General features: G+C 44.8%; 1 protein-coding gene across 2 annotated transcripts in view; it reads left to right on the top strand.

The window, feature by feature from the left end:
• The window catches only part of MAN1C1 (mannosidase alpha class 1C member 1), a 180927-nt gene that overhangs the window by 136502 nt on the left and 19483 nt on the right, over positions 1 to 24942 (top strand). The window contains exons 3-6 of one of the 2 annotated variants that reach the window (XM_039357248.1): positions 2534 to 2649; positions 8309 to 8392; positions 15668 to 15762; positions 23135 to 23258. In XM_039357248.1, the coding sequence (XP_039213182.1) occupies positions 2534 to 2649; positions 8309 to 8392; positions 15668 to 15762; positions 23135 to 23258 (419 nt within the window). The remainder of the gene's footprint in view (positions 1 to 2533; positions 2650 to 8308; positions 8393 to 15667; positions 15763 to 23134; positions 23259 to 24942) is intronic. The other variant, XM_039357249.1, reaches the window with a different exon arrangement.

Here is a 24942-nt window from a genome sequence, read left to right as displayed (position 1 = left end):
TGAGCAGATTTTAGACAAAGCAACAATTTGGCAGGGCGTGATCTGTAAGGCACAATCTCTGAAGCATGATACCAACACAAGCCTGTTACGCAGCCCGTGTTTTCCAATGAAATTCCTGCCAAATTAGCGCCCCACATGATCTAACTAGGGATAGTGTTTGCTGTGTCACCTTCTCCTCTCTCTCAACTTTGTATTCAGTATTTCTTACAACCTGCATCTTAATTTTGCTCCTCCGTCCCAGTGATTTGGGAAAATGGGAATCCTTTTTTCAGTTTTGCACAGCCTGTGAACCATTGCCCGAAATGGGCTTTGCAATAAATTAAATGACATTTTAAAACTCCTGGAAAATCTCTCCCTCTCCCCCACTCTCTCTCTCTCTCTCTCCCTCCCTCTCCTTCTCCCTCTCTCCGTCTCTCTCCCTCCCTCTCTCCATCTCTCCCTTCCTCTCCCTCTGTGCCTTTCCCTCCCTCTCACTCTCCTTCTGTCTCTCTCTGTTTTGTCTCTCTCCCCCTTCCCTCTCTCCATTTTGCTCTGTCTTCCTCTCTTTGTCTCTCTTCCTCGTCTCCCTCTCTCTGTCTTGTCTCTCTCTCTCACCCCCTCTCCCTCTCTCTGTCTCTCTCCCTCCCTCTCTGTCTTTCCCTCCCTCTCCTTCTGTCTCTCTCTGCCTCTCCAGTTTCACTCTGTCTTCCTCTCTCCCCCCCCTCTGCCTGTCTCCCTCTCCCATACTCATCCAGTTCCAACTTGAATAGGGGGTATCTCCTAAACAGGAATCCCTTGAATTCATGCTTCCAATAACCAACTCTTCATTTCAAAATGTCTTCATTTCTCTGATCTAAATCGGAGAAAACTGTCTGATTCACTTTTTTTTTTAACCCACCAGTCCTTTGCTGTTGAGATTGCTCAGAAGCCCATGGCTTGCTTTTATCAGGTGTTCACACATTGGCTTCCCATTTTTCTGCTGAGGAGTGCTGCAAGTTATCAGGAGGGTTCTGAACCAATTAAGAGGTTTTTACATTTCAAATCTCCTGATAGTGTCACTTCCCCCGAATCATTCAGAGATGTAAAAATTCAATATTGTAGGATCTTAATATACTGTTCGGAGGTTCTAGTGCACAAACAACCTGCGGTGCAGAGTCTCTTTCCTCCATGCTCTGCCTATAGAGAAGGGATCATAGGTCATGTGGCTCAGGATAATAGGCATTGCAATCCCTTATATCTGGGTGATGTTGGGTATGATTCATGTAGACCAGGGGTTCCAACCTTGGCTTCTCTAAGATGGGTGGACTTAAATTCTCCAGCCAGGCTGGGGAATTCTGGGAGCTGAAGTCCACAGATCTTAAAGTTGTCGAGGATGGGCACCTCTAGGAACAACGAGAAAGGCCAACTCTATGTTAGGAAATGAGAGCAGAGCAGCAGTTGCTTCCATCTATGAGAGGATTGATCAGTACTTGGTATCTTCTAAAGCAGGGGTCTTCAAACTTGGCCCTTTTATGACTTGTGGACTTCAACTCCCAGAATTCCTCAGCCAGGCACGCCTGGCTGAGGAATTCTGGGATTCAAAGTCCACAAGTCATAAAAGGGCCAAGTTTGAAGACCCCTGTTCTAAAGTCTATTTTCTCCAGGGAGGCAACTGGTAGATTGATAGTGATGCTTTGTGTTGAAGAATTGGCCCATTATTTCATTTCTGAATTGGCTAAAACTCCCATGTTTTAACGTCATCAAAGTTGACCCAACAGGATGGATTATTGTGGAAATTATAAAGAAGACATATATGTCCCCTAAAAAAGGTTTTCAGACCCCAGTTTTCTGGGTAACCTCCAGCATTTTTTTCTAAGTTGTGGATTCAGGACACCCATTTATCTGATCATTTCTGCCTTTCACACAAAGTTCTTTTCTTGTATCTCCCTGTGCACCTGATTCCACGCACCATTGCCATCTGAGTATGCTAGCGGATTGATCTGCTCTCTGTCATTTTGGAAACTGTACAAACTCCTATAATACAGATATCCTCAAATGCAAATGCAATCACGTGGCCCCAGGACACTGCAGCCGTCACAAATACATGGCCAGTCGCCAAGCACCTGAATTTATTTATTTATTTATTTATTTATTTATTTATTTATTTATTTATGAGACTTATATACCGCTTTAAGTGCAAGCACTCTCTAAGCGGTGTACACCAGTAAGCAATGTATATATATATTTACATTGCCCCCAACAATCTGGGTCCTCATTTTACCTACCCCGGAAGGATGGAAGGCTGATTTCCATCACGTGACTCGCAGTGCTGCTTCGATGGTCATAAGTGTGAGGACGAAGTCCTCAGTTGCATTTTTAGTGCTGTTGTAACTTCAAACAGCCACTAAACAAATGGTTGTAAGGCAAGGACGCCCTGTGCTCTGTATGCATTAAGAAAGCAGTCTCGGAATGAATTTCCAATAGCCATTTTTGCAGCCACACACTTACCTGTGCATCGCTCAGTGGAAAGTCAGCTAAAGTTCCATTCAAATTGTGTGGGTTTCTGTCCTTGCAGGAGGCCTCCGGGGTGCCACCGTGGTGGACGCTTTGGATACCCTGTACGTCATGGAGCTGCAGGAGGAGTTCCAGGAAGCCAAAGATTGGGTGGAGCAGAGCTTTGATTTGAATGTGGTGAGTCAGCCTTTGAATAGGTTTCTCTGTTCTGCAGACACCCCCTGGTGTATTTTGAACCTGGATGTTTTGACTGGTCCTCCGCCCTCCACTTGGCACAGTGTAAAACAAGCCGAGAATAGGACAGCGTATAGTTGAGTTGGGAGGTAATAGAGCAGTGATGGTGAACCTTTTAGAGACCGAGTGCCCAAAAACTGCCCCTGCCCACACTCCCCTGCCCCACCCCGCTCTGCCCCCATCCCCCGCCCTGCCTGCCCACAGGACCACTCACCACCTCCAGGGCCTGCCGCAGATCGCCCAGGGAGCCCAGCAGTGCTATGGCGGCCACACCCTCTGCCCATGCCCTGCAGCATCAACTGCATGATGGGGTGTGAGGGCAGAGTCTTGTCTACACTGCCTGGCTGCCATGTCCTTGGCTGCGCTGCTCCGTGTGGGCCACGCTCGGGGGCGACTATACTTCAGGGGGGCTGCTGGAGAGGAGGGGGTCACGGGGAGGCAAGGCTGGGGCAACGGCCCGTGTGCCCACAGAGAGGGCTCTGAGTGCCGCCTCTGGCACCCATGCCATAGGTTCACCACCACTGTAATAGGGTAAAGGGATTAAAGCAAAAATGCCTTGATTGCCAGATCAGCTAGTAATCCAACCAGCACCTCTATCAGTATTTTTCAACATTGGCAGCTTTAAGATGGGTGGACTTCCACTCCCAGGATTCCCCAGCCAGCATGGGGAATTGTAGATCACCTCCTCCCTCTTTCCATTTTCCCTGTCTGGAATTTCTCCGGTCAAAAAACTGGATTATTTGAGAACTACGGTAAGCAGCTGTTTTGTAGAGGGGCAGCATCTTCATCACTCCACTATCTTGGCCCTTGAGCCAAAAGAGACTGACAAGCCTTAGCAGGCTTCCCTGGTTGAGGTTTTTCTTGCTGGGCCTTCTTACACCCAAAATGTCCATGCTGTTGTCTTTGACTGCTTTCTGGTGCAAAGGAGAAGTAGCAAACCCTTTATAGGTGACCCTGCAGGTAAGCATCCCATTTCTTTTAAATTTGGGGGGGCCATTACACCAACAACTATAGGCAGCATGGCTAGCAATGAAAGTTAATGAGAATTATACCCACAAACACCTGGAAGAAATTCAGTTTGGAGCAGAGTAGAATTTTTAAAGATGTTTAGAAGTTCCACAAACGGGACAGAGGTAGACCTAAGTTGTGGTACTGACCCACTGGAGTTTAGGAACATGTTGTCTCTACACTTGAAGAGAGTGTGTTTTTTTATTCATTTATTTATATCCTGCCCTAAATTATTTTTACAAATAACTCAAGGGAGTGAACATATTCCTATACAGCTTCCTTTTCCTATTTTCCCCACAATAATAATCCTGTGAGGTGGGTTGGGCTGAGAGGAAGTGACTGGCCCAAGGTCACCCATCTGGCTTTCACGGGTATGGTAGGACTTGAACTCATAGTCTCTTGCTTGCTAGCCTGGTGCCTTAACCACTAGACCAGGGGTAGGAAACCTTGGCTCCCTTCATGACTCGTGGACTTCAACTCCCAGAATTCCTGAGCCAGCATGGCTCAGCTTGGAAACCTCTCCCTTTCCCCTCAGCATGGCTGGCTCAGGAATTCTGGGAGTTGAAGTCCACGAGTCATGAAGGGGCCAAGGTTGCCTACCCCTGGATAGGGCAGGGGTAGGCAACCTTGGCCCCTTCATGACTCGTGGACTTCAACTCCCAGAATTCCTGAGCTAGCATGGGGGAACTATGGCTCCTTCATGACTCGTGGACTTCAACTCCCAGAATTCCTGAGCCAGCATGGCTCAGCTTGGAAACTCTCCCTTTCTCCTCAGCATGGCTGGCTCAAGAATTCTGGGGGTTGAAGTCCACGAGTCATAAAAGAGCCAAGGTTGCCTACCCCTGGACTAGACATTATGTTTATTGCTTTACTCCTCGTGAATTTGCTTGTGTCCATGTTGGTTCTCCCACACAGTCTTTATAATGCTTGAAATAGCCCATAAATACTTGGTTCCCTGAATCCCATCCCATGCCTTAGTTTACCCTGTTTGCTCCATCACTTTGTTTAGCCTCTCTACCATCCCTATATTATTTGAGAGTTTTGTGTTGCTGCACAGAGTGAGGTTCTTCAGGTCCTGATTTTAAAACCACTGTGGACTTGCAACCTTGCTTATATTCGAACAGGGCTACATTTCTCATTCCAGACTGCATCTCTGTTTTTGCTGCAAGGCTGCAAGAAAAAGCAAAGGTAATTGCCTCCCCCTTGAAAAGCTTTGTTTTGAAATAGATGACCAACACGGGGTTGCAAATGGGCAGTCAGGCCTCGTAAATTTGGCTCCATGCTCTGTGTTTGGAATCGGATCAATAGGCCAACAGACAAACTAGAGAAAGGTTATTGATCTGTATTTTCACAAAAGCTCTCCCTTCTGGCCCACAAATCAATCAGCAGAAGCCTTGTGAAGAACCATGTCAGAGGTTTCACTGCAGAAGAGACAAGATGTGAACTGAACGTTTCTTTTAATCCAGATGAAACAGGACAACTCAGCACTGAAGCACTTAGAACAGAATTTCTCAACCTTGGCACCTTTCAGATGTGTGGACTTCCACTCCCCAAATTCCCCAATTAGCAAACTCATTATTGTTATCACGGAGCAAGACATTTATCTTAAGGCCCTAACAGCTAACATTTCCTGATTACAGATTCTGAACGCTCCTTGTCTCTAAATTTAAATACCTACATTTGTCAAGAACCTAGAAAAGGGAGCTTTGAAAATATTTGTTTGAAGATGGGTGGATTTTAACTCGCAGAATTTACTGCCCAGTAAGCTGACTGGAAGTCTTCACATCTGAAAGCTGCCAAGGTTAAGAAACAATGATTTAGGACAGTGGTTCTTAACCTGGGCGATATTGCCCCCCAGGGGGCAATTTCATTTTTCAGGGGGGCGATGGAACGAAAAGGGGGCGATGGAGCAAGAAGTTTTGGGGACACTTTTGAGACTTTTTTGTACAGTGAATCGCTGTATATCTGTCATACAAAAACATCAGATCGCTCGCTATTAGTGGATTGAATTGTGTTTTCAAAGGTTCCTCCAGCTAGCTTCAGGACAGAACGCCGTACATATGTGAATACGAATCGCTTATCTTCATGCACGTTGTGCAGCAGCCTCTACCCATACAGTGGTGCGCCATTGGCCAGAATATGGGAGATATGGGGAAAAGACTGGAAATAAATTATTTGCATCGATATGTCCTGATGACCATTTTAAAGAAAACATAAAAAGGGTTTGCATAAATTGAAGAATTATTTCCTATGTTGTGATTGAGAGGTGATGTTGGGGGAGGGGGGCGATGACAACTTCCTCATTGGCTCAAGGGGGCGATTCGTTCAAAAAGGTTAAGAACCTCTGATTTAGGATATTAAAAAATGTTAAATTAGGATTTTTTTAAAAAAAAATACCATATATGGTGCTCTCTGGTTGTTTTCTTGTAGACGCTTCATTACTAAATGTAGTAACATCAGCAGTGCACAGCAAGTTAATGTTTTCAAAAGTGAATATCGAATTCCAGGTGATGTGAACCTGAAGACATTGGATTAGATAGGGGGGGGGTGTCCTAGATTCAGAACGTGCTCAGGCTCACAACTAGCCACCCTCTGTCCATATGGCTGCAGCATCCATTCATTAGTTGAGTATAAATGCAGGCTGCGTATCTTCCCAGAATGACCCAATGTGAGTTGCATGGAACGTCACACGCTGGATCAGAAAGAATGCAAGTCCCACTTTCCTGCTAGCTTTTTTTAATGGGACCTTTTACGTAGCCTAGAAATACCTGTTCTGCCTGGGGGTGAGGAGGATGTTTGTGCATCCACACCTTTGGTAAAAAAAATTGGTATTTATTCAGAGGACAAACCTGAATTGGCAGGAGGAGATTTTTGAAAGGGATGGTTTGACCGCAATTGTTTTGACATTTCGCTGCTCCGAGATTTTTATGAGTAAAGGACTAGTTGGAAAATTCAGTCCATTGCATCAGTGTTATATAAAAAAAAGGAAGGGAGGGGGCTGCATAAACTTATTCCCATTATCATCTCCTTTCCATCCCCGCTCATGTGAACTGCTCTGGGGTCTAATTATTATGTCTTTTCCCCTCCTTTACATGCTTGGATTTGTGAATTCCTCAACATGCTAAAACCAGGGCTTTTCAACTAGTAGTACGGGTACCACCTGTGGTACATTGGCACCTGGCAGGTGGTACGCGAGCATCCTAGAAAAGTAGTGGGGGAGGGGAATGAGCTGAACCGGTGGCAGCACCGCACAAGCCTGAGCGAGAGATGGCTGGAACTGCAGGGCTGTCAGGGCTCAGTGGAAGCGCCAGGATCAGCGCCAGGCTCCAGCTGGAGCTCAGCGCTGATCCTGGCGCTTCTGCTGAGCCCAGAAGAAGCGCCAATCAGCTGGAATATTGCAGCATCTCCAGGGTCTTCTGATTTACATTCAGATGCTTGGCAACTGATTCATATTTATGATGGTCACAGTGTCCCAGGGTTATGTGAAGTGACCAAAACCTGCTGCAACCACCCAGCAGACGGGGGGGGGAATAAAAACCAAACACCCCCCACCCCACCCCCGCTGCCAATCCTCAACAGAAATGCTCACAACAGTGAAAACCTCGGACAGGAGGAAGAGTGCCGCCGGGTGGGCAGGCAGGTGTCTTGCTCGGCTGTGGCTTGGGGGGCACTTTTTTTAGTGCCACTGTAACTTTGAACAGTCACTAAGCGAACTGTTATAAGTTGAGGACTACCTGTGCTTCATCATTTTTTCTTTTTTTGGTCATCAAGTTTTTGACACCTTGCTAGACAACCGGTGGTACTCGGATGTTGCCATATCCTAAAAGTGGTACAGTGGGTGAAAAGGTTGAAAAGCCCTGCTAAAACCACAGAGAAAAGAATGTGAGGGCAACAAATCGTTGTTCTTACTCTCTTATATCACTGTTAGAAAAGATGAGCATCTGTGTTACTATTTCTGGTAGGTCTTAATAAACTTTTGCTGCTCGGGATTGAATGATGCATTTTATGTAATGTGACTCTTGATAAAGGATAAGATATAGGAAGAGGGTTTTTTTTAAATTGAAATACTGGAGAACACCAGCCAGCAGTGCCAAAGACATTCCAGATATTGTCCCCAAAGCATGCAAAAGCTGACTACAAGAGATATAGGTCAGGGATCTTCAAACTAGGGCCTTTTATGACTTGTGGGCTTCAACTCCCAAAATTCCTTAGCCAGCATGCCTGGCTGAGGAATTCTGGAAGTTGAAGTCCACAAGTCATAAAAGGGCCAAGTTTGAAGACCCCTGATATAGGTAGAGCAAAATGTTCATTTTGGCGGTTACAATACAAATAATATTTTTCTTTCTGGAGAAGGAGGTGGCAGACTGAGGAAGGGAGCAGGCTGGCTGGCTGAGGAATTCTGGGAGTTGAAGTCCACTGCTCTTAAAGCTACAGGTTATTTCCACCCATGCCTTGCAAGTGTCTCTGCTAAGGATTGTACAATAACGAGTACTAAAAATGTGTTTTTATACCTGCTGCTTCAGTTGCACTTTCTTATCTTAGCATTCGCATATCTGCCAATGAACAATCTGAGACCCTCCTATTTTTCTTCCAGCAGAACGGGGAAGCTTCTTTATTCGAGGTGAACATCCGCTACGTTGGAGGACTTCTGTCCACATATTACCTGACAGGCGAAGAGGTTGGTACTGACCCAATTGCACGTCTGATTTGCAAAATAGATTTCTGCACGGAGAATTTATTTATTTATTTATTTTCAGTGTTTATATGCCGCCCAATTCCAAAGGACTCAGGGCGGCGTACAAAGTTAAAACAATGATAAAACAATAAAATAAAGCAGTCATACCGCGAGTCCGATCATATCCCGGCCCCCCGGGGACATCAGCCCCAGGCCTGCCGGAACAGGAGGGTTTTAACGGCCTTCTTAAAGGCCGGCAGGGTGGGAGTAGTTCGAACCTCGGGGGGAAGTTGATTCCACCAGGTCGGAGCCACCACAGAAAAGGCCCTTCCTCGAGGGCCCGCCAGCCGACATTGTCTGACCGACGGGACCTGAAGGAGACCCAATCTATGGGACCTCACCGGTCTCTGGGAGCTGTGCGGCAGAATGCGGTCCTGTAAGTAACCTCAAACCCTACCTGTTTCCTTGCCTAAAGCAGCTAAAAATGGCACCTCTTGATAAATATCAGAGCACTGATGACAGCTGTTAATTAAGTTGGGCATAATTACTTGGCTTGACTCATCCAGTAGGATTTTCCTCCTGTGGATAATTTCTCCAGGACAGTTCACTGGTTTGGTACATTGGTCTCTGCAGAAATGCCGCTGGCCACCGTTTTGTGTTCTGAATTTATTAATGACTTGACGCTAGACAGGAGGACCTCACAAGGGTCACATTAAACACTGCTGTGAACTGTTATTATTTTTTTTAAGGGACAACTACTTTTAACTCTACCATCAAACCCCAAAAATCTTCCTTGGCATTAAAGTCATGTGTGATGAGCGCCTAAATTTCACGGACTCCTTCCAAGGCATTCTTCGTTATGTCAGCAAGGGAGAATGCATCAGTGAAGGCATTAATTGCCGTAACCTTCTGGCATTAATTCTTGGAACTGGAGTACCTAGGCAAGTGTTTCCATAAAACATAGCTACATAGCAGGAATCCTTTTAGTGAGAGCTTTTATGAAATTTAGGGTAGGCATTAGTCTTAAAAAGGGGTTGTTATGCTTTTATACTATACTTTGGCTGCTGATCTACTTCTGTGTGCAATTCAAGATCTGGTTATCATCTTTAAAGACCTTTATGGCAAGGGTCCAGGATATCTGCAGAACCATCTTCCCCCTATAGTAGTGGTGGCGAATCTATGGCACGTGTGCCAGAGGCGGCACTCAGAGCCCTCTCTGTGGGCACGCACACCATGCCTCAGAGATGGCAACCGTCCCTCTTCAACCAGCTGGCCGCTAACTCACTGAGGTCCCACGTGGCCAGATGCATCCCAGCACGGCTGGTTTCTCTCCCCCCCGTCCCATCCCGCATGCTCTCCTTTTCCTGGGCACGACCCACTGCATCGCCTCCTCAGCTATCGGCCGTCAGTCCAGCTCAGAGGCGGCTTCTCTGAACTGCTGGCGGCCAGCTGCGGAGCCCCAAAGTGTGCTGGTCGATGGGCCGGCAGGCTGTGGCTGCTGACAGACATAATCAGCCCCCATGCATTTGCTGGCCTCTGTGTGCGGGGGCTGATGTTGTCAGGCAGGAGTCACCCCTGCCTCACCTTGCCCCGTGGAAATGGCACCCCTCCCTGCCTCGCCTTGCAGGACGAGCCCACCTTGGCCACACCCACTCAGTCTGCCAAGACTACCACAGCCACGCCCAGCCAGTGGGCCACGCTCACTGGCACCTGGCGATAAATAAGTGGGTTTTGGGTTGCAGTTTGGGCAATCGGTCTCTAAAAGGTTCGCCATCACTGCCCTATAGGATTGGCCCATCCCACTTGTGCTGACCGAAGGTACCTACTGCGGATCCCATCAGCCAAGGAATTTTGGCTGGTGGGATCCAGGAGATGGCCACGGCTTTCTGCCATGGCTCCCACCTTTTGGAATATCTTGCCTTCAGAGGTAAGATCCGCCCCTTCTCTTTTAGCCCTCAGGAAAAACCTTGAAACTAGGCTATGTCACCCTATATGGGGTTCTGAAGGGGAAAAATACATCCTGGCACATCCTTCAAAGAACATTCTTTCCTTGGAATAAATGGTCTCAAAGGTGACCTTGCTTCCTGGGCCAATGACTTGTACCAAAGTGAACTTTGCGGCATGATGTAATACCGCAGCAGTACAGTTCCTGCTTATTTTTCCATTGTTCCGTGGTACACGCTGAGACTGATTGCACTATATATTTTGGATGGCATCGAAAGGTTGCACAAAAATTTCTAGGACAGAAACTGGAGCAAAGCAGTAGTTTGGCCTCCTGCTGTGGCTTTGAATCTATAGAACAAGGGAGCTGCATGGTTCCAATGACAGATTGTAAGACCCTTGTGGTGCAAAAGTGTTATATGGTCAGCTTTTTGTCTTTTGAAAGGAACAGCATAGCACAGCAAGTTGTGAAGGTTTTTTCCCAAAAAAATTGTTTCCCCCCCCCACACACACTTAAGTCTTACAAGTTAGCTTTGCCACTGTGGGCTTGGCAATGCTGCTTTCCTCATTTAGACAAAAGCTTTGGATCCTGCAAGATGTCTCTGTAAATCACTTAATGCTCTTCCCTTTATAACAAGTAAACTCTTGATTAATATATCTGCAGAACGATGCAGCTTTTCTCTTTTCAGCAAGTTCAGTTCCTGTGGTGATTGGAGTAAATAGGGAATAGGCAGAAGATGTCCGTTTGCAAATTTTAAAAAAAGCCTGAGAAACTGACTAGAACAGGGAATTGCTCAACAGCTTTACACGTAGTCAAAGGAGAGAAGCAACCTAGAAGTAAGGAGAAACTTCCTGACAGTTAGAACAATTAACCAGTGGAACAATTCGCCTCCAGAAGCGGCGAATGCTCCAACACTGGAAGTTTTTAAGAAGAGACTGACAGCCATTTGTCCGAAGTGGTGTAGGGTTTCCTGCCTGAGCAGGGGGTTGGAGTTGTTGTTGTTGTTGTTGTTGTTATTATCATCATCATCATCTGACACAGCCAGATGTTCAGACTGGATTTAGCATTTTTGTCTACCTATCGAGTCCTTACCAAGGACCTGGGATAGGCAGATGTGGATGTTTGATGGTATTACAGATATCGTCGCAGGATGGAGGCGGTTCCTAGTAAGGCCGCCTTTTGCAATTGACTAATGGCGAATTTGTCAATGCCAATGGTATTCAAATGGTTGTTTTGGGATTGCACCCAAGGCGCCTATGACTATTGGTACTACCCTTGCTTGCTTTTGCCACAGTCTTTCTATTTCTATTTGTAGGTCTTTGTATTTTGTTATCTTCTCCAGTTCTTTCTCATCTATTCTGCTGTCTCCAGGCACTGCCACGTCCACTATCCAGACTTTTTTGTCTTTCTTATCGACAATTGTTAAGTCTGGGGTGTCATGTTGCAGGTGCTTGTCTGTTTGAATTCTGAAGTCCCAGAGCAGTTTAACTTTATCATTTTTTATGACTTTCTCTATTTTATGATCCTACCAATTCTTGCTTACAGGCAAATGATATTTCTTGCAGTTGTTATTACTATTATTGTTGTTGTTGTTGTTGTTGTTGTCCTTGACCTATGATTATATTTGAGCCCTAACTTATGGTCATAAGTCATGGTGGTTGTTATGACAGCCCACCAGACAGAGAGGAAGAAGGGGTGTGAAAAGCTAATGAAGATATTTGCTTCTCTGTCCCCACTCAGAACTGTTTTCAGTCCTGGCCAACGTCTGAATTCATGATGGTGTCAAAAATCATTGATTTGGATGCCTTTTAGTGGAGCTTAGAGATGGAGAATTTTTTTGAGAGCTGAATGCATTCAGAAAGAGGCATCACTGTTGGGGTTCATATCCATTGTTGTCCCTCCCCCTCCTACACAACCTTCCCTAATACATTGTCTGCCAGACATAGAATCATAAAATTGTAGAATCAGAAAGAATGTCAAGGATCATCTAACCCAGGGGTAGGTAACCTTGGCTCTTTTATGACTCGTGGACTTCAACTCCCAGAATTCCTGAGCCAGCATAGCTCATAGGAATTCTGGGAGTTGAAGACCACGAGTCATAAAAGAGCCAAGGTTGCCTACCCCTGATCTAACTCAATGTTTTTCCACACAACTTTAAGGTGTGTGGATTTCAACTCCCATGCTGACTAGGGAATTCTGGGAGTTGAAGTCCACACATCTTCAAGCTGACAAGATTGAAGAAACACTGGCCTACTTCTCATTGATTTCATACTGTCTCCTTCTCTGCACTGGCACCTGAGTGGGCTTTCCAAGGCATTCAAGCAGAGAGTCTTTCTCTCTCTCTTTTTTTAATTTATTTATTCCTTTTTCACTCTACAAAAAAAAATACATTTTCCCCTTAACAGTACTGTGTTATACATCTCATATATATTATTTACGATTATTTACATTAGTAATCATACCTTTTTGTTTCTCTGTTCTAGCCAATCATAACATTTATTCCATATCTCGTAAAATTCTGTTGCCTCCTTGTCTTTTAGTTCTAGCGTAAGTTTGTTCATTTCTGCGCATTCTAGTATTTTATATATAATCATATCATTTGTAGGTATGTTTTCACCTTTCCAACACTGGGCATATACTATGCGGGCTGCTGTTAATATATGTACAATGATATATTGGAGTTGTTTTTCCATCTTTAAATTTATTATACCCAAAAGAAATAGTTCAGGTTTGAGTTCAATTTGCACCTTTGTTATCTCCTGTATCCAGTTCTTTATCCATTTCCAATAGATCTTTGCTTTAGGGCACAGCCACCACATATGATAGAATGTTCCCTCCTTATTTTTGCATTTCCAGTATTCCGGATTCATATTTTTGTACATTTTAGCCAGTCTCACTGGTGTTAAATGCCATCTATAGAACATTTTATATTGATTTTCCCTATATGCAGTTGACAATGTCAGTTTACAATTTCTGTTCCATAATCTTTCCTAGTTTTATATTTCGGCCCACATTTCGTGCCCATGCTAATTGGCCCTTTCACTATTTCTTCCTCCAAATCTACCTCTAATAAATATTTATAAGTTTTTGTTAGAAATTTTCCTTCCTTACCTGTTAAAATTTTATCCAATTGCTGTGGGGTCTGGTTTATTCCGTACTCTTCCATATCCTTACTATGTTTAGATTGGATCTGTAAGTATGGCCACCAATCTATAATTATTCCCTGTTCTTCTAATTTAGAGAGTCTTTCTCATTACCTACTAAATCAGAGGGTTTCACACTTTTGCAAGCTGTGGAATCTGTTTTTTAATCCGGATCTGCAAAGTGGTGGCTGTGGCACTTTATTTGTTAGTTAGAGAACAAGCCCCGCCGTTAGAGAATTTGCTATGGATATCCCTGGCCTGTGTTTGAGTGAAGTTTATTGTTTTCCCCTTAATTTCTAATGGTACCCCATCAAGTTCTTGCAGATCCCTTAGGATTGCACCAAAAAGTTTGAAAAAACCCAAACCGTCCTTTTCACTGGGAGTTCCAAGGACTGAATCCAATATTTTCCATGTGCAACATATGCACTGCATCTTGACTATTGGGGGCCTTCTATTTTTTTCCTTAAGTTCAAAAGGCTGGATTTTTCTTATCTGAATTCATTTTCAGTCTGGGTGTTTATCTTTAATATGGGTGTTTGTGTAATTGCTGAATTGGTTCATACAATTGCTTGAATAGTTCACAATAGGCGTCTACTGAATACCAGTCCTTGAAAAACAAAATGAAAGAAGATTCATTTCCTTACTTATCACGCCTTTAGTTTCAGTTTGTAAGGGGAAATAATGTTGAAATAATAAAATTGTAAAGTAGATAGACTCTCGTTAATTGAAACAACACTGTTGTAATGGAACAGGGACAGCAAACAGTATTAACTGATAAAACCAAGATTTTAAAGATCATTTAGACCAGACATCAAAATTAGTTTCAGTTTGTAAGGGGAAATAATGTTGAAATAATAAAATTGTAAAATAGATAGATTCTCGTTAATTGAAACAACACTGTTGTAATGGAACAGGGACAGCAAACAGTATTAACTGATAAAACCAAGATTTTAAAGATCATTTAGACCAGACATCAAAGTTTCCAATGCCTATTAAAGATCAAACCCACTTGCACACTCTACTCCTGTGGTGGCAAACCTATGTCACGCATGCCACAGGTGGCACACAGAGCCCTCTCTGTGGGCACACATGCCATCACCCCAGTCCTAGGCCTTCACCTGGGTTTTATAAAACCTTTTTGCTTTAGGCCTCCATTGTGTGCAAAAAAAAAAAAAGGTTCAATCAATCAATCAGTTTCAACTTTTCGCGGGGGAAAAAAGATCTCGCAAAGTTGGAATTAATTGGTTGAACTTTTTAGTCCCACCCAGTCTGCCGTTACCACCCAATGGGCCACACCCACCCAGCACCTGATGATACGTAAGTGGGTTTTGGGTTGCAATTTGGGCACTTGGTCTCTAAAAGGTTCACCATCACTGCCCTACTCCATGATGGGAGGATCCAGAAGCCACCATACAAAGCCATTACTATGCCTCAAGCTTAGAGTAATGGCAAAGAAATAAGATATGTGTGGTTTCCACAGTAGAACTCTGGTTTCTCATCTATTTTTCTATCTCCTCTATTTTCATGATTTTATTTTATTTATTTACTTATTTTGGCCACCTGCGCTCTAGTTGTCAACAGGAGCTAAAGTACATTCACGCTGAGAAAAGATGCTTCCAGCTATTGTATCCAAATATTGCCCGTTCAGTCTGGGCAGAAGAACAGTAGTCTACGAGGATGGTTCTCTAAAGCTATTTCTCTTGAAGTAGCAATAGTACTAGTACTTAGCAATAGCATTTAGAGTTATATACAGCCCAATAGTGCTTTACAACACTCTCTAAGCCAGGGGTCTTCAAACTCGGCCTTTTTATGACTCATGGACTTCAGCTCCCAGAATTCCTCAGCCAGTGTGCCTGGCTGAGGAATTCTGGGAGTTGAAATCCATGAGTTATAAAAGGGCCGAGTTTGAAGACCTCTGCTCTAAGCAGTTTACAAAGTCAGCATATCGCCCCCAACTATCTGGGTCCTCATTTTACCAACCTCTGAAGGATGGAAGGCAGAGCCCCATCAAGATAGAACTTCAGGCTGTGGGCAGAGTTTTCTGCAATACTGCATTCTAATCATTGCACCACTAGGCCTCCTGGTGTCCCAGGAAGTACCTCCAAGTGGCTGAACATATGGAGATTTATGTTTGGCAATCCAGCACCTAATTATTAACTGCTTCCTGACTCCTTCCTCTCTTTCTTCCAACAGGTCTTCAAGAGCAAAGCTCTAGAACTTGGAGAGAAACTTCTCCCGGCTTTTAACACACCAACAGGAATCCCACGTGGGGTCATCAACCTGGGCAGGTAAGGAACAGTAATGTGTTGTTGCTAACGAATAGAGAATGAGAGGAGAAACCTGCCTGGACTGAAGTAAGCATTACAGGTAGTCCTTGCCTTACGACCATAATTGAGCCCAAAATTTCTGGTGCTAAGCAAGACAGTTGTTGTAAGTGAATTTTGCCCGTTATCATTTTTCCTGTCACATTTGTTAAGTGAATCACTGGAGCTGTTAAGATAGTAACATGGTTGTTAAGTGAGTCTGACTTCCCTATTCACTTTGCTTGTCAAAAGTTCGCAAAAGGGGATCACATGACCCCCAGGGCACTGCAGCCATCATAAATATGAGTCAGTTGCCAGGTGTCTCAATTTTGATCACATGCCCATGGGCATGGGTCGGCAACCCACAGCTCCAGAGCCGCATTTACAGAGAGAAAGAGTCAGAGACAGAGAGAGGCACTTGCGCTTCCCTTCTCTCTCTCTCTCTCTCTCTCTCTCTCTCTCTCTCTCTTTCTCTCTCTCTCTCTGTGTGTGTGTGTGTAAAAAAGAGAGTGGTCTCACGCTGTTCTCCAACGAGCTGACAAGCTTATTGGGCAGGGCTCCTGCCTTGGCTGCGTCTCTGCAGGAAGCAGGAAGGGCAGGAGAGAGCCAGCCCAAAAAGAATGTGTGTCAGCTTGTTGAAGAACAGTTTGAAGCCAGCTTGCCAGGTGAGCAGAAGATGGGAGGGGGGGGAGAGAGAGAGAGGAAAGAGAGAGGGGGGAGAGGAAAGAGAAAAAGAGAGAGGGAGAGAGAGAGGGAGAGGAGAGAAAGAGAGGGAGGGAGAGGAAAGAGAGAAATAGAGGGAGAAAGGAAAGAGAGAGAGGAGAGAAAGAGAAAGGGAGAGGAAAGAGAGAGAGAGAGAGAGAGAGAGAGAGAGAGAGAGAGAAAACTCATGCACAGTAGCCTCTATTTCTTTTTAATTAAACTCTTCAATCAAGCTCTTCCCCTTGTTTTGCAGCTCCCAGTGTTTTCTTTTCTCTGGGAAATGGGTCCAAGTGGCTCTTTAAGTGTTTAAGGTTGCAGATCCCTGACCATGGGGCACTGCAATGTCGTAAGTTTGAAAAACAGTCATAAATCACTTTTTTCACTGTAACTTCTAATTATCATTAAATGAACTGTTATAAGTCGAGGACTATCTGTACTGTTTTCAAAAGGCGTCAAGCCAATGCTGTCAAAAAGCAAATATGGATAGCTTTCAGTTTCTCCCAAACTTCCCCCAACCTAGCACTTTCTATCTGTGTAGAGCAGGGGTAGGCAACCTTGGCTCTTTTATGACTTGTGGACTTCAATCCCAGAATTCCTGAGGCAGCCGTGCTGAGGGGAAAGGGAGAGGTTTCCAAACTGAGCTATGCTGGCTCAGGAATTCTGGGAGTTGAAGTCCACGAGTCATAAAAGAGCCAAGGTTGCCTACCCCTGTGTAGAGGCTGAGATTTCTGGGTGTTTTAGGCTCCCAGTGATTTATTAACCCAGCCTAAATTGGAAAGTTTTCCTGTAATTCTTGCAGTGGGATTCCCATTGCCTTAAATCAATGTTTCTCAGTCTTGGTGTCTTTCAGAGAGGTGGACTTCAACTCCCAGAATGCTCCAGACAGCCATGCTGGCTGGGGAATTCTGGAAATTGAAGTCCGCATATCCAAGTCTCCAAGGTTGAGAAACATTACCAGTTGAACTCCCCAAACAAAGCTTTTTTTCTGTTCACAGGGCAGAGTTTCCTGCTAGTCTAATAGTGTTCCCAGGTGTTACAGAAATCAGAATGACTCAGGCCAACCTTTTTACCTCTGGCTACTTGAACTGACACTTTTCGGATCTAGCTCCTGTCATCCCAAATTGACTACAGCTATTCTGGCTGATAATTGGAACTTGAAACCAATATAGCAGAAACTTCCAGGGTGGAGAAGATTGGCCTGAAGTGAAACCAAAGTTGGCATAGTTGACTAATTTCTGAATTTCCCTTGGAGAGGAATTGAAAAGCATTTTCTGCTTCAACTTGCTTGCTCTCTGCAGTCATAACCCTTCTCTCTGCACCCTTGTTTTCGTAATCACAAGTTCCCAGCTGTTCTCTTGGTTTCAGCTTACTCACGGCATCTCTGTGTTGTGAGGGTGGTAGGAATTAGAAACATCTTCGCCTGAGAGTTTGGGGTGTCCTCAGCTGAGAGAAAGAGGTGAATTAAAACGAGCCAATGATTTAGCCTTGTGAATCCCAGTCTTGTATTTTTTGCCCTCCTTTTCATCTCGCCACATTTCTGTAACCTCTCGGGTCTGACTTTACTGTTTTTACAATGTGTAGTTCAGCGTGTTCCTCTAAACCAGGGGTTCTCAACCTGTGGGTCGGGACCCCATTTGGGGTTGAATGACCATTTCACGGGGGTCGCCAAACAACGCAGTCCGCCATTTTTTTCCCCTTTTCCTTAGCTGTGCTACTCCCTTTTATTCTATTGGCTTTTGAAAGCCAATAGAATAGACTCTCTTGAATAGAGTCTAATTCTATTGGCTTTCAAAAGCCAATAGGAATTGTCCAGGCTGTCTCTGCCCTGCTGAGCCCGCCAAAAGTCCCATTTGGCAAATGGTGCTGCACCAGTTGAGTAGTTCTCGACTTACGACCAGTTGAGTAGTCCTCGACTTACGACCGGGTGGGGGTCGCGGCATTAAAAAGGTTGAGAACCACTGCTCTAAACAAGACCTAATTTTTGCTCTTTGAATTGTCAGCCTAAATCGTGCAGTAATTAATCTTTGCCTTGAATGTCATTCTTGGTGAGAGTTCTTAGGACAGTTAGAATATCACCCCAGACCAGTTTTTTTTCAGCAACTGGCTAGGGCAGTGATGGCAAATCTATGGCACGCGTGCCAGAGGCGGCACTCGGAGCCCTCTCTGTGGGCACACATGCCGTCGCCCCAGCCCCGCCTCCCCCCACAACCCACTCCGTACCAGCAGCCCCCCGGAGGAGAGTCGCCCCCAGGCATGGCCCGCCTGGAGCAGCGCAGCCAAGGACATGGCAGCCGGGCAGTGGGGACAAGACTCCACCCTTGCGCCCTGTCGCAAACAGATGAGGCTGCGGGGCACAGGTGGAGGGCGTGGCCACCATGACGCTGCTGGGCTGCCTGAGCGAACTGCGGTGGGCCGTGGAGGTGGTGGGTGGCCCTCCGGGTGGATGGGGGCGGGTCAGGGGTGGAACGGGGGGGCAGTGTGGGGGTGGGGCAGTTTTTGGGCGCTCAGTGTCTAAAAGGTTCGCCATCACTGGGCTAGGGAATATTGGGAATTGAAGTCCACATATTTTAAAGCTGCTGAAGTTAAGATTCATTGCTGTAGACTACCCAAGTTATTCAATAATTTGGCAGAACATGGTCCTCCCTCCCTCTCTCCCATTTCTTTTCCTTCCTTCCTTTCTCCCTCCCTCCCTCCCATCTCTTTTCCTCCCTCCCTCCCTCCCTCCCTCCCTCCCTCCCTCCCTCCCTCTCTCCCCCTGAGCAAGGAGCTGCAGGTTGCTCTTTTCTGAACCATACTTCCTAAATTTCTCACCAGGGAACATGGCTAGCACTGAGATACTTGAAGGCCTCCAGAAGAAAAATGGGTCTTGATTAGAAAGTGCAGAAGCTATGTGAATGCTAAAGGATCATGCAGGGGGGGGTCCTAATCCAGAGGGCAAAAGGGGGGCATTCAGCAACATGTGGGGATTTTGATGATCAAAAGTCTGGCTGGGAAAGGAATGGGCACAGGTTCTCCAGCTGTTAACCTAATAGATATAAGCAGGCCAGAAGAATCTCTTTTTCTCCCTTTTTCAGTTTTCTATAATTTAGAAGAATAACTTGGACCTCTTCCTGGAGGCAAACCAAACAAGATTTATGACACAAGAAATTTCTTATGATTTGAGACTATTGATCTTGTTTTGCTGAGTAGTACTGAAAATTTATTGCTAAGCAACCATCATTTTAAGTAACTAAAATGACATAAATTTTTAAGAAATGATACCAAGATGTTAAGCTTAGCATGTATAGATATAACTTAAGTTCACTTTTTAAGGATAAAGAATAATTCTCCATGAAGCCAGGTCAAGGACTTGTGTTAGCCCTCCTACTTACAGCCGAGTTTAGAACCACGAAGGGAGGCCATTAGAGAGAAGAAAGGGGCAATAATCAGATTGAGAACGCTAGAAGGAAGAAAAGCAATTTTCAATTTAGTTCTCAATCCTCATTCATTTGAAAATAAAGATTCTGGTTTGCTCTGAGAATGAGAATAACTCCATTAAAGTTAATCTGCGAGAAACCCCTATTGGTATCATCGCTCTAAGTGGTGAACCTAGAAACACCATTGGAGATAAAAGATGGATTATCAGTATCCTTTAGGACAGACATGTCAAACTTGCGACGTCACGTGACGTCGTGCAACGTATCGGAACAGTTTTGCCATTGCCGGCAATGGGGTGGGCGCGGCTTCCGCATGATGCGTCCGGCCTGCGGGCCAGCAGTTTGACACCCCTGCTTTAGGACAAGGGTCTCCAAACTTGACAACCTGAGGACTTGTGGACTTCAACTCTCAGAATTCCCCGCCCATTTGAAGTCCACAAATCTTAAAGTTGCCAAGTTTGGAGATACCTGTGGCTTTTTAGGTTACCCACTGGAGTTTGATGTAGTGGGGAAGGGATTGGTCTAGGTCAGGGGTAGGCAACCTTGGCTCTTTTATGACTCGTGGACTTCAACTCCCAGAATTCCTGAGCCAGCCATGCTGAGGGGAAAGGGAGAGGTATCCATGCTGAGCCATGCTGGCTCAGGAATTCTGGGAGTTGAAGTCCACGAGTCATAAAAGAGCCAAGGTTGCCTATCCCTGGCCTAGGCCTAGACCGCTTTATGATTTGTGGACTTCAACTCCCAGAATTCCTGAGCCAGCCATGCTGAGGGGAATGGGAGAGCTTTCCAAGCTGAGCCAGGCTGGCTCAGGAATTCTGGGAGTTGAAGTCCATGAGTCATAAAAGAGCCAAGGTTGCCTACCCCTGGTCTAGGTAGAGCAAGGAGACCCAGTTTCTAGTTCCCCTTGAGCCATGGAAGCAGCCTAGGTGACACTGGGCCTGCCACTCTTTCTCAGTGTGATAGAATGTAGTGGATCGGACTCCCAGGAGGGAGGGGCTGCATTCTAGAGGAGCAAGACACAACGCAGTCCAGATAGTTTGTGTGAGAAAAAGAGGGTGAGGAGAGCCCCTCCCTAATAGTTCTCAGAGTATATGTTTAATGTAGGCAGAAGGCTGCTTCAGTTTGACAAGATTGATGTCCAGCCCCAGAATCAAAAAAAACACACAATGATTCAAGCAGATTTCTTTGTTGTTCCACACCTATATACAGAATCTTGCCAATCAGGCTGTTATCTGAAACTACCACATACTCTGAGAACTATCGGTTCGCTTAACTGCCACAAGCAAGATTGTAAAATCGTGTTGGTCAGGTGACCAACCCGTTTTATTACTGTCACATCTTACAACCGTAATGGGCAGGCTCCATAACGGTTGTAACCTGAGGGCTCCTTGTATAAACATAATCATCACTCTCCTTGTTCGGTCCAAAGTCTAGCATTTGGTTTCCAGCCAGGTTCTTTGGACAACATTGATGGAGGGGTGAAGGCAGCAAGCTATTTGTCCCCCCAATAGCTGATCTTCCGGTTGCCTCAAAAGCATCCTCATAGCTGTTGGCAGATCCTCTCAATGATTTTGTTTTTATCTTCGCTCCAAACCACTTGTACTTAATTGTAATTCCCCAAGATGGCTAGGTTTAAGGAAGATTTGAGGTGGATTTACCTCACAATCCCTTGTGGCGATAGATGTGATTCAGCTAAAAGTATTAAACTGCACCCCAAAACCCATCTTATTTCCCCAAGTCCTAGTCAAAGAAAGAACTTGGCTTTTCAACACGTAAGTTTTTATTTTTTTTAAAGGTTGAAAAGTGGTGGTCCTCTGGAGTCTATCGCACAAGCCTCCTAGCTCCATCTGCTGTCTCCCCATAATTCCTCCCTTCAGATAATCATAGCAGTGATAATTGTCTTTCCCAAAAAGAAGCCTTAACCGCAATCTGCCTCTTATGCTAATCAAGAGATGTAAGGATCAGGTCTTCCTATTTTTGAAATGGCAGTCATTAAACTTCTCTCAAGCTGACAATTATGGAGGCTGTTTTCAATCCTAAAAATATAGGCTGCTCTGCAGAGGCTGAGATGATCTTAACAGACTGTAATCAAGACTGATGTGTTGGCTGATTGGAGGAGATGAATAAGGAAGCAAAGTCTGGAAAGGTTCCTACGATTGCCATGTTTCTTCTTAACTCTCTGTAAAATTCCTGCAATCCGTGCCATTTGGCAAAACCAGAATGTTCATTGTATTTCTTGGGACCTTGGATCTAAAGCTCTAGATCAGGGATCTTCAAACTTAGCCCTTTTATGACTTGTGGACTTCAACTCCCAGAATTCCTCAGCCAGGCATGCTGGCTGAGGAATTCTGGGAGTTGAAGTCCACAAGTCATAAAAGGGCCAAGTTTGAAGACCCCTGCTCTAGATGTTTGCTTTTGACCACAAATAGGCTAAGCTAACTTCCCCAATGTTTACATCTTTTAAAAGCACAGTCATGCATGTCAAAATGCACACTGTATTCAGAGCTGCTCTTCACCTGACTTACCAGACTTCATATCTCATGGGTATTTATGTATTTATATACATCCTATTTCTATTGCCAACAAATGCAGAGAAACAATGGCAGTGTTAAAAAGAGAAAGTATGGTATATGTGACTTTATATCTGCTAAGTACTGCAGATCCATGTGTGAGCTGCCTATGCTATCTGTCTGTTTTCTATGTAGTCATACCAAATGCTTTTTCTGCACATGCGACATCATCTCAAACAAAAATTATACAACATTGTGCTCAACGACGTTGCTGGAAATAAGGAGAAGGTTGTAAATAGCATTTGGAGAGATTTGGGCTTCAAACATCTTAGATTCAAGGAGTCTTCCAGCACAGAAGTCCATGATCAGATTTGGGGCCAATTTAGCTCAGTGTTTTTCAGGAACACGGAGAGGAAAGCTGGGGTTAATAGTAACAATGAATGAATAAATCACTTCAAGATAATGTGGACTTCAATTCCCAGAATTCCATTCATGCCTGCTAGGGAATTCTGGGAGTTGAAGCCCATTCATGCTGGCTAGGGAATTCTGGGAAGCTGAATGACGTCCACACATCTTAATATTTCCATGGTTGGGAACTGCTAGAATAAATACACAATGTTGTACAGTCTGAGCCCTGCAAAGAATAGATCTCCTAGCTTGTAAAAGCAGCTCGGGATTCTCACTCCTTGTAAGCTTAGCTTTTTTTTTGTCTTTTTCTGTTTCTCCCAGTGGCATGAGCTGGAGCTGGGGATGGGCATCAGCAGGAAGCAGCATTTTAGCTGAATTCGGGAGCCTCCACTTAGAGTTTATGCACCTTTCAGAACTGTCTGGAAATTCCATATATGCTGAAAAAGTAAGTGTCCCCTCCCTTTTCTTTCTCTCTCTTTCTCTCTCTTATCAATTGGTGTGAAGTGGTTCCTCCCCTTCTTTCCACCATCTCTCCCCTCACAAACGTGCTCACTTAAGCACCTAAAGCAGCCTAATGAAATTCACTTTGTGTCTGTAACAAGGGTCCAGATTTGAGAAATAGGAATCTCATCCCTCCACGTTAATCCCAGCCATAATCATTTGGGCAGTGCTGAATCAAGTGTGTCATTTCTGCTTATGGCTGTGGCAGAGAACCTGTAAGATGTTAGGGAGCAATTACAGCTCCTTCACGCCAAGCATTTTGGCTAACTCCATCCAGTTGTACTGAGGCACCATCTGCCTGCCAGCAAAATTGCAGTTGTTCAATATAAGAAAGACACCGCAGATCAGTGAAATCTTTAGCGCAATGTTTCTCAACCTTAGCAGCTAGCACGGATGGATTTCAAAGCCCACAACTCCCTAGTCCTGCTAGATAGGGAATTCTGGGAGTTGAAATCCAGCCATCTTGAAGTTGCCAAGATTGGGAAGCATTGCTTTAGAATATCTCCCATTCCCTCTGATACCATCTTCTGTTTCTTCTCTAATTGCACAGTTAATGGGATTTTTCCCAAAATGGGGAGAGGCCTGAATCCTGCTCCTGCTGTGAACATCTTAGAGATTCAGAAGAAACCCTTGAAAAGTGTGGGATGATTATTGCTGAGAGGTGATAGTAGCTATGGCTGCACTTTGCATCTGGTGATTACTTCATGTCCTTCCTCAGTAGATTCTTGGAATTCTTTTGGGAGCACATTTTGCCAGCAATTATATAGGCTTGATATTTTTTCCCCTTATATTCCTATAATTGTCTAGCTACTGTAATGTAGCTACCACCCACTAAGAATATCCCAGAGTCTGAAGGAAACTGAGAGAAACTATTGTTTTGGTCCCCACAATATAAAAAAGATGTTAAGACTCTGGAAAGAGTGCAGAGAAGAGCAACAAAGATGATTAGAGGGCTGGAGGCTAAAACATATGAGGAATGGTTGCAGGAATTGGGCATGTCTAATGAAAAGAAAGTTTGGAGGAGACATGATAGCTGTGCTCAAACATTTGAGGGACTGCCACAAAGAAGAAGGGGTCAAACTATTTTTCCAAAGTACCTGAAGGCAAGACAAGAAACAATGGACGGAAAGTAATCAAGGAGAGAAGCAACCTAGAACTAAGGAGAAACTTCCTAACAGTGGGAACAATTAACAGCTTGCCCTCAGAAGTTGTGGGTGCTTCAGCACTGGAGGCTTTTAAGAAGAGATTGGACAGCAATTTGTGGGTTGGACTAGAAGACCTCCAAGGTCCCTTCCAATTTTGTTACTCTATTCTTTCCTAAGCCTTCCTGTTAGGATTAGAATTGGCATCCTGTACAACAAAGAGGTTGTCCCTGAGACTCCAAGACTCCAGCAGTTCTGCACTTCTGAACTATTCTTAGATGTGACTGGAGAACAGCTCACACCCAACTTTAAAAAGAGAAGGACAAGGGGGGACATGATAGCAGTATTCCAATATCTCAGGGGCTGCCATAAAGAAGAGGGAGTCAAGCTATTCTCCAGAGCACCTGAAGGCAGGACAAGAAGCAACGGGTGGAAACTAATCAAGGAGAGAAGCAACCTAGAACTAAGGAGAAACTTCCTGACAGT

Source organism: Crotalus tigris, unplaced genomic scaffold (assembly GCF_016545835.1).
Source record: "Crotalus tigris isolate CLP2741 ecotype Arizona unplaced genomic scaffold, ASM1654583v1 scf7180000018884.865410, whole genome shotgun sequence".
Lineage (NCBI taxonomy): Eukaryota > Metazoa > Chordata > Lepidosauria > Squamata > Viperidae > Crotalus > Crotalus tigris.
Note: the sequence above shows the minus strand (reverse complement) of the source record. Positions and strands in the feature narration are given on the sequence as shown.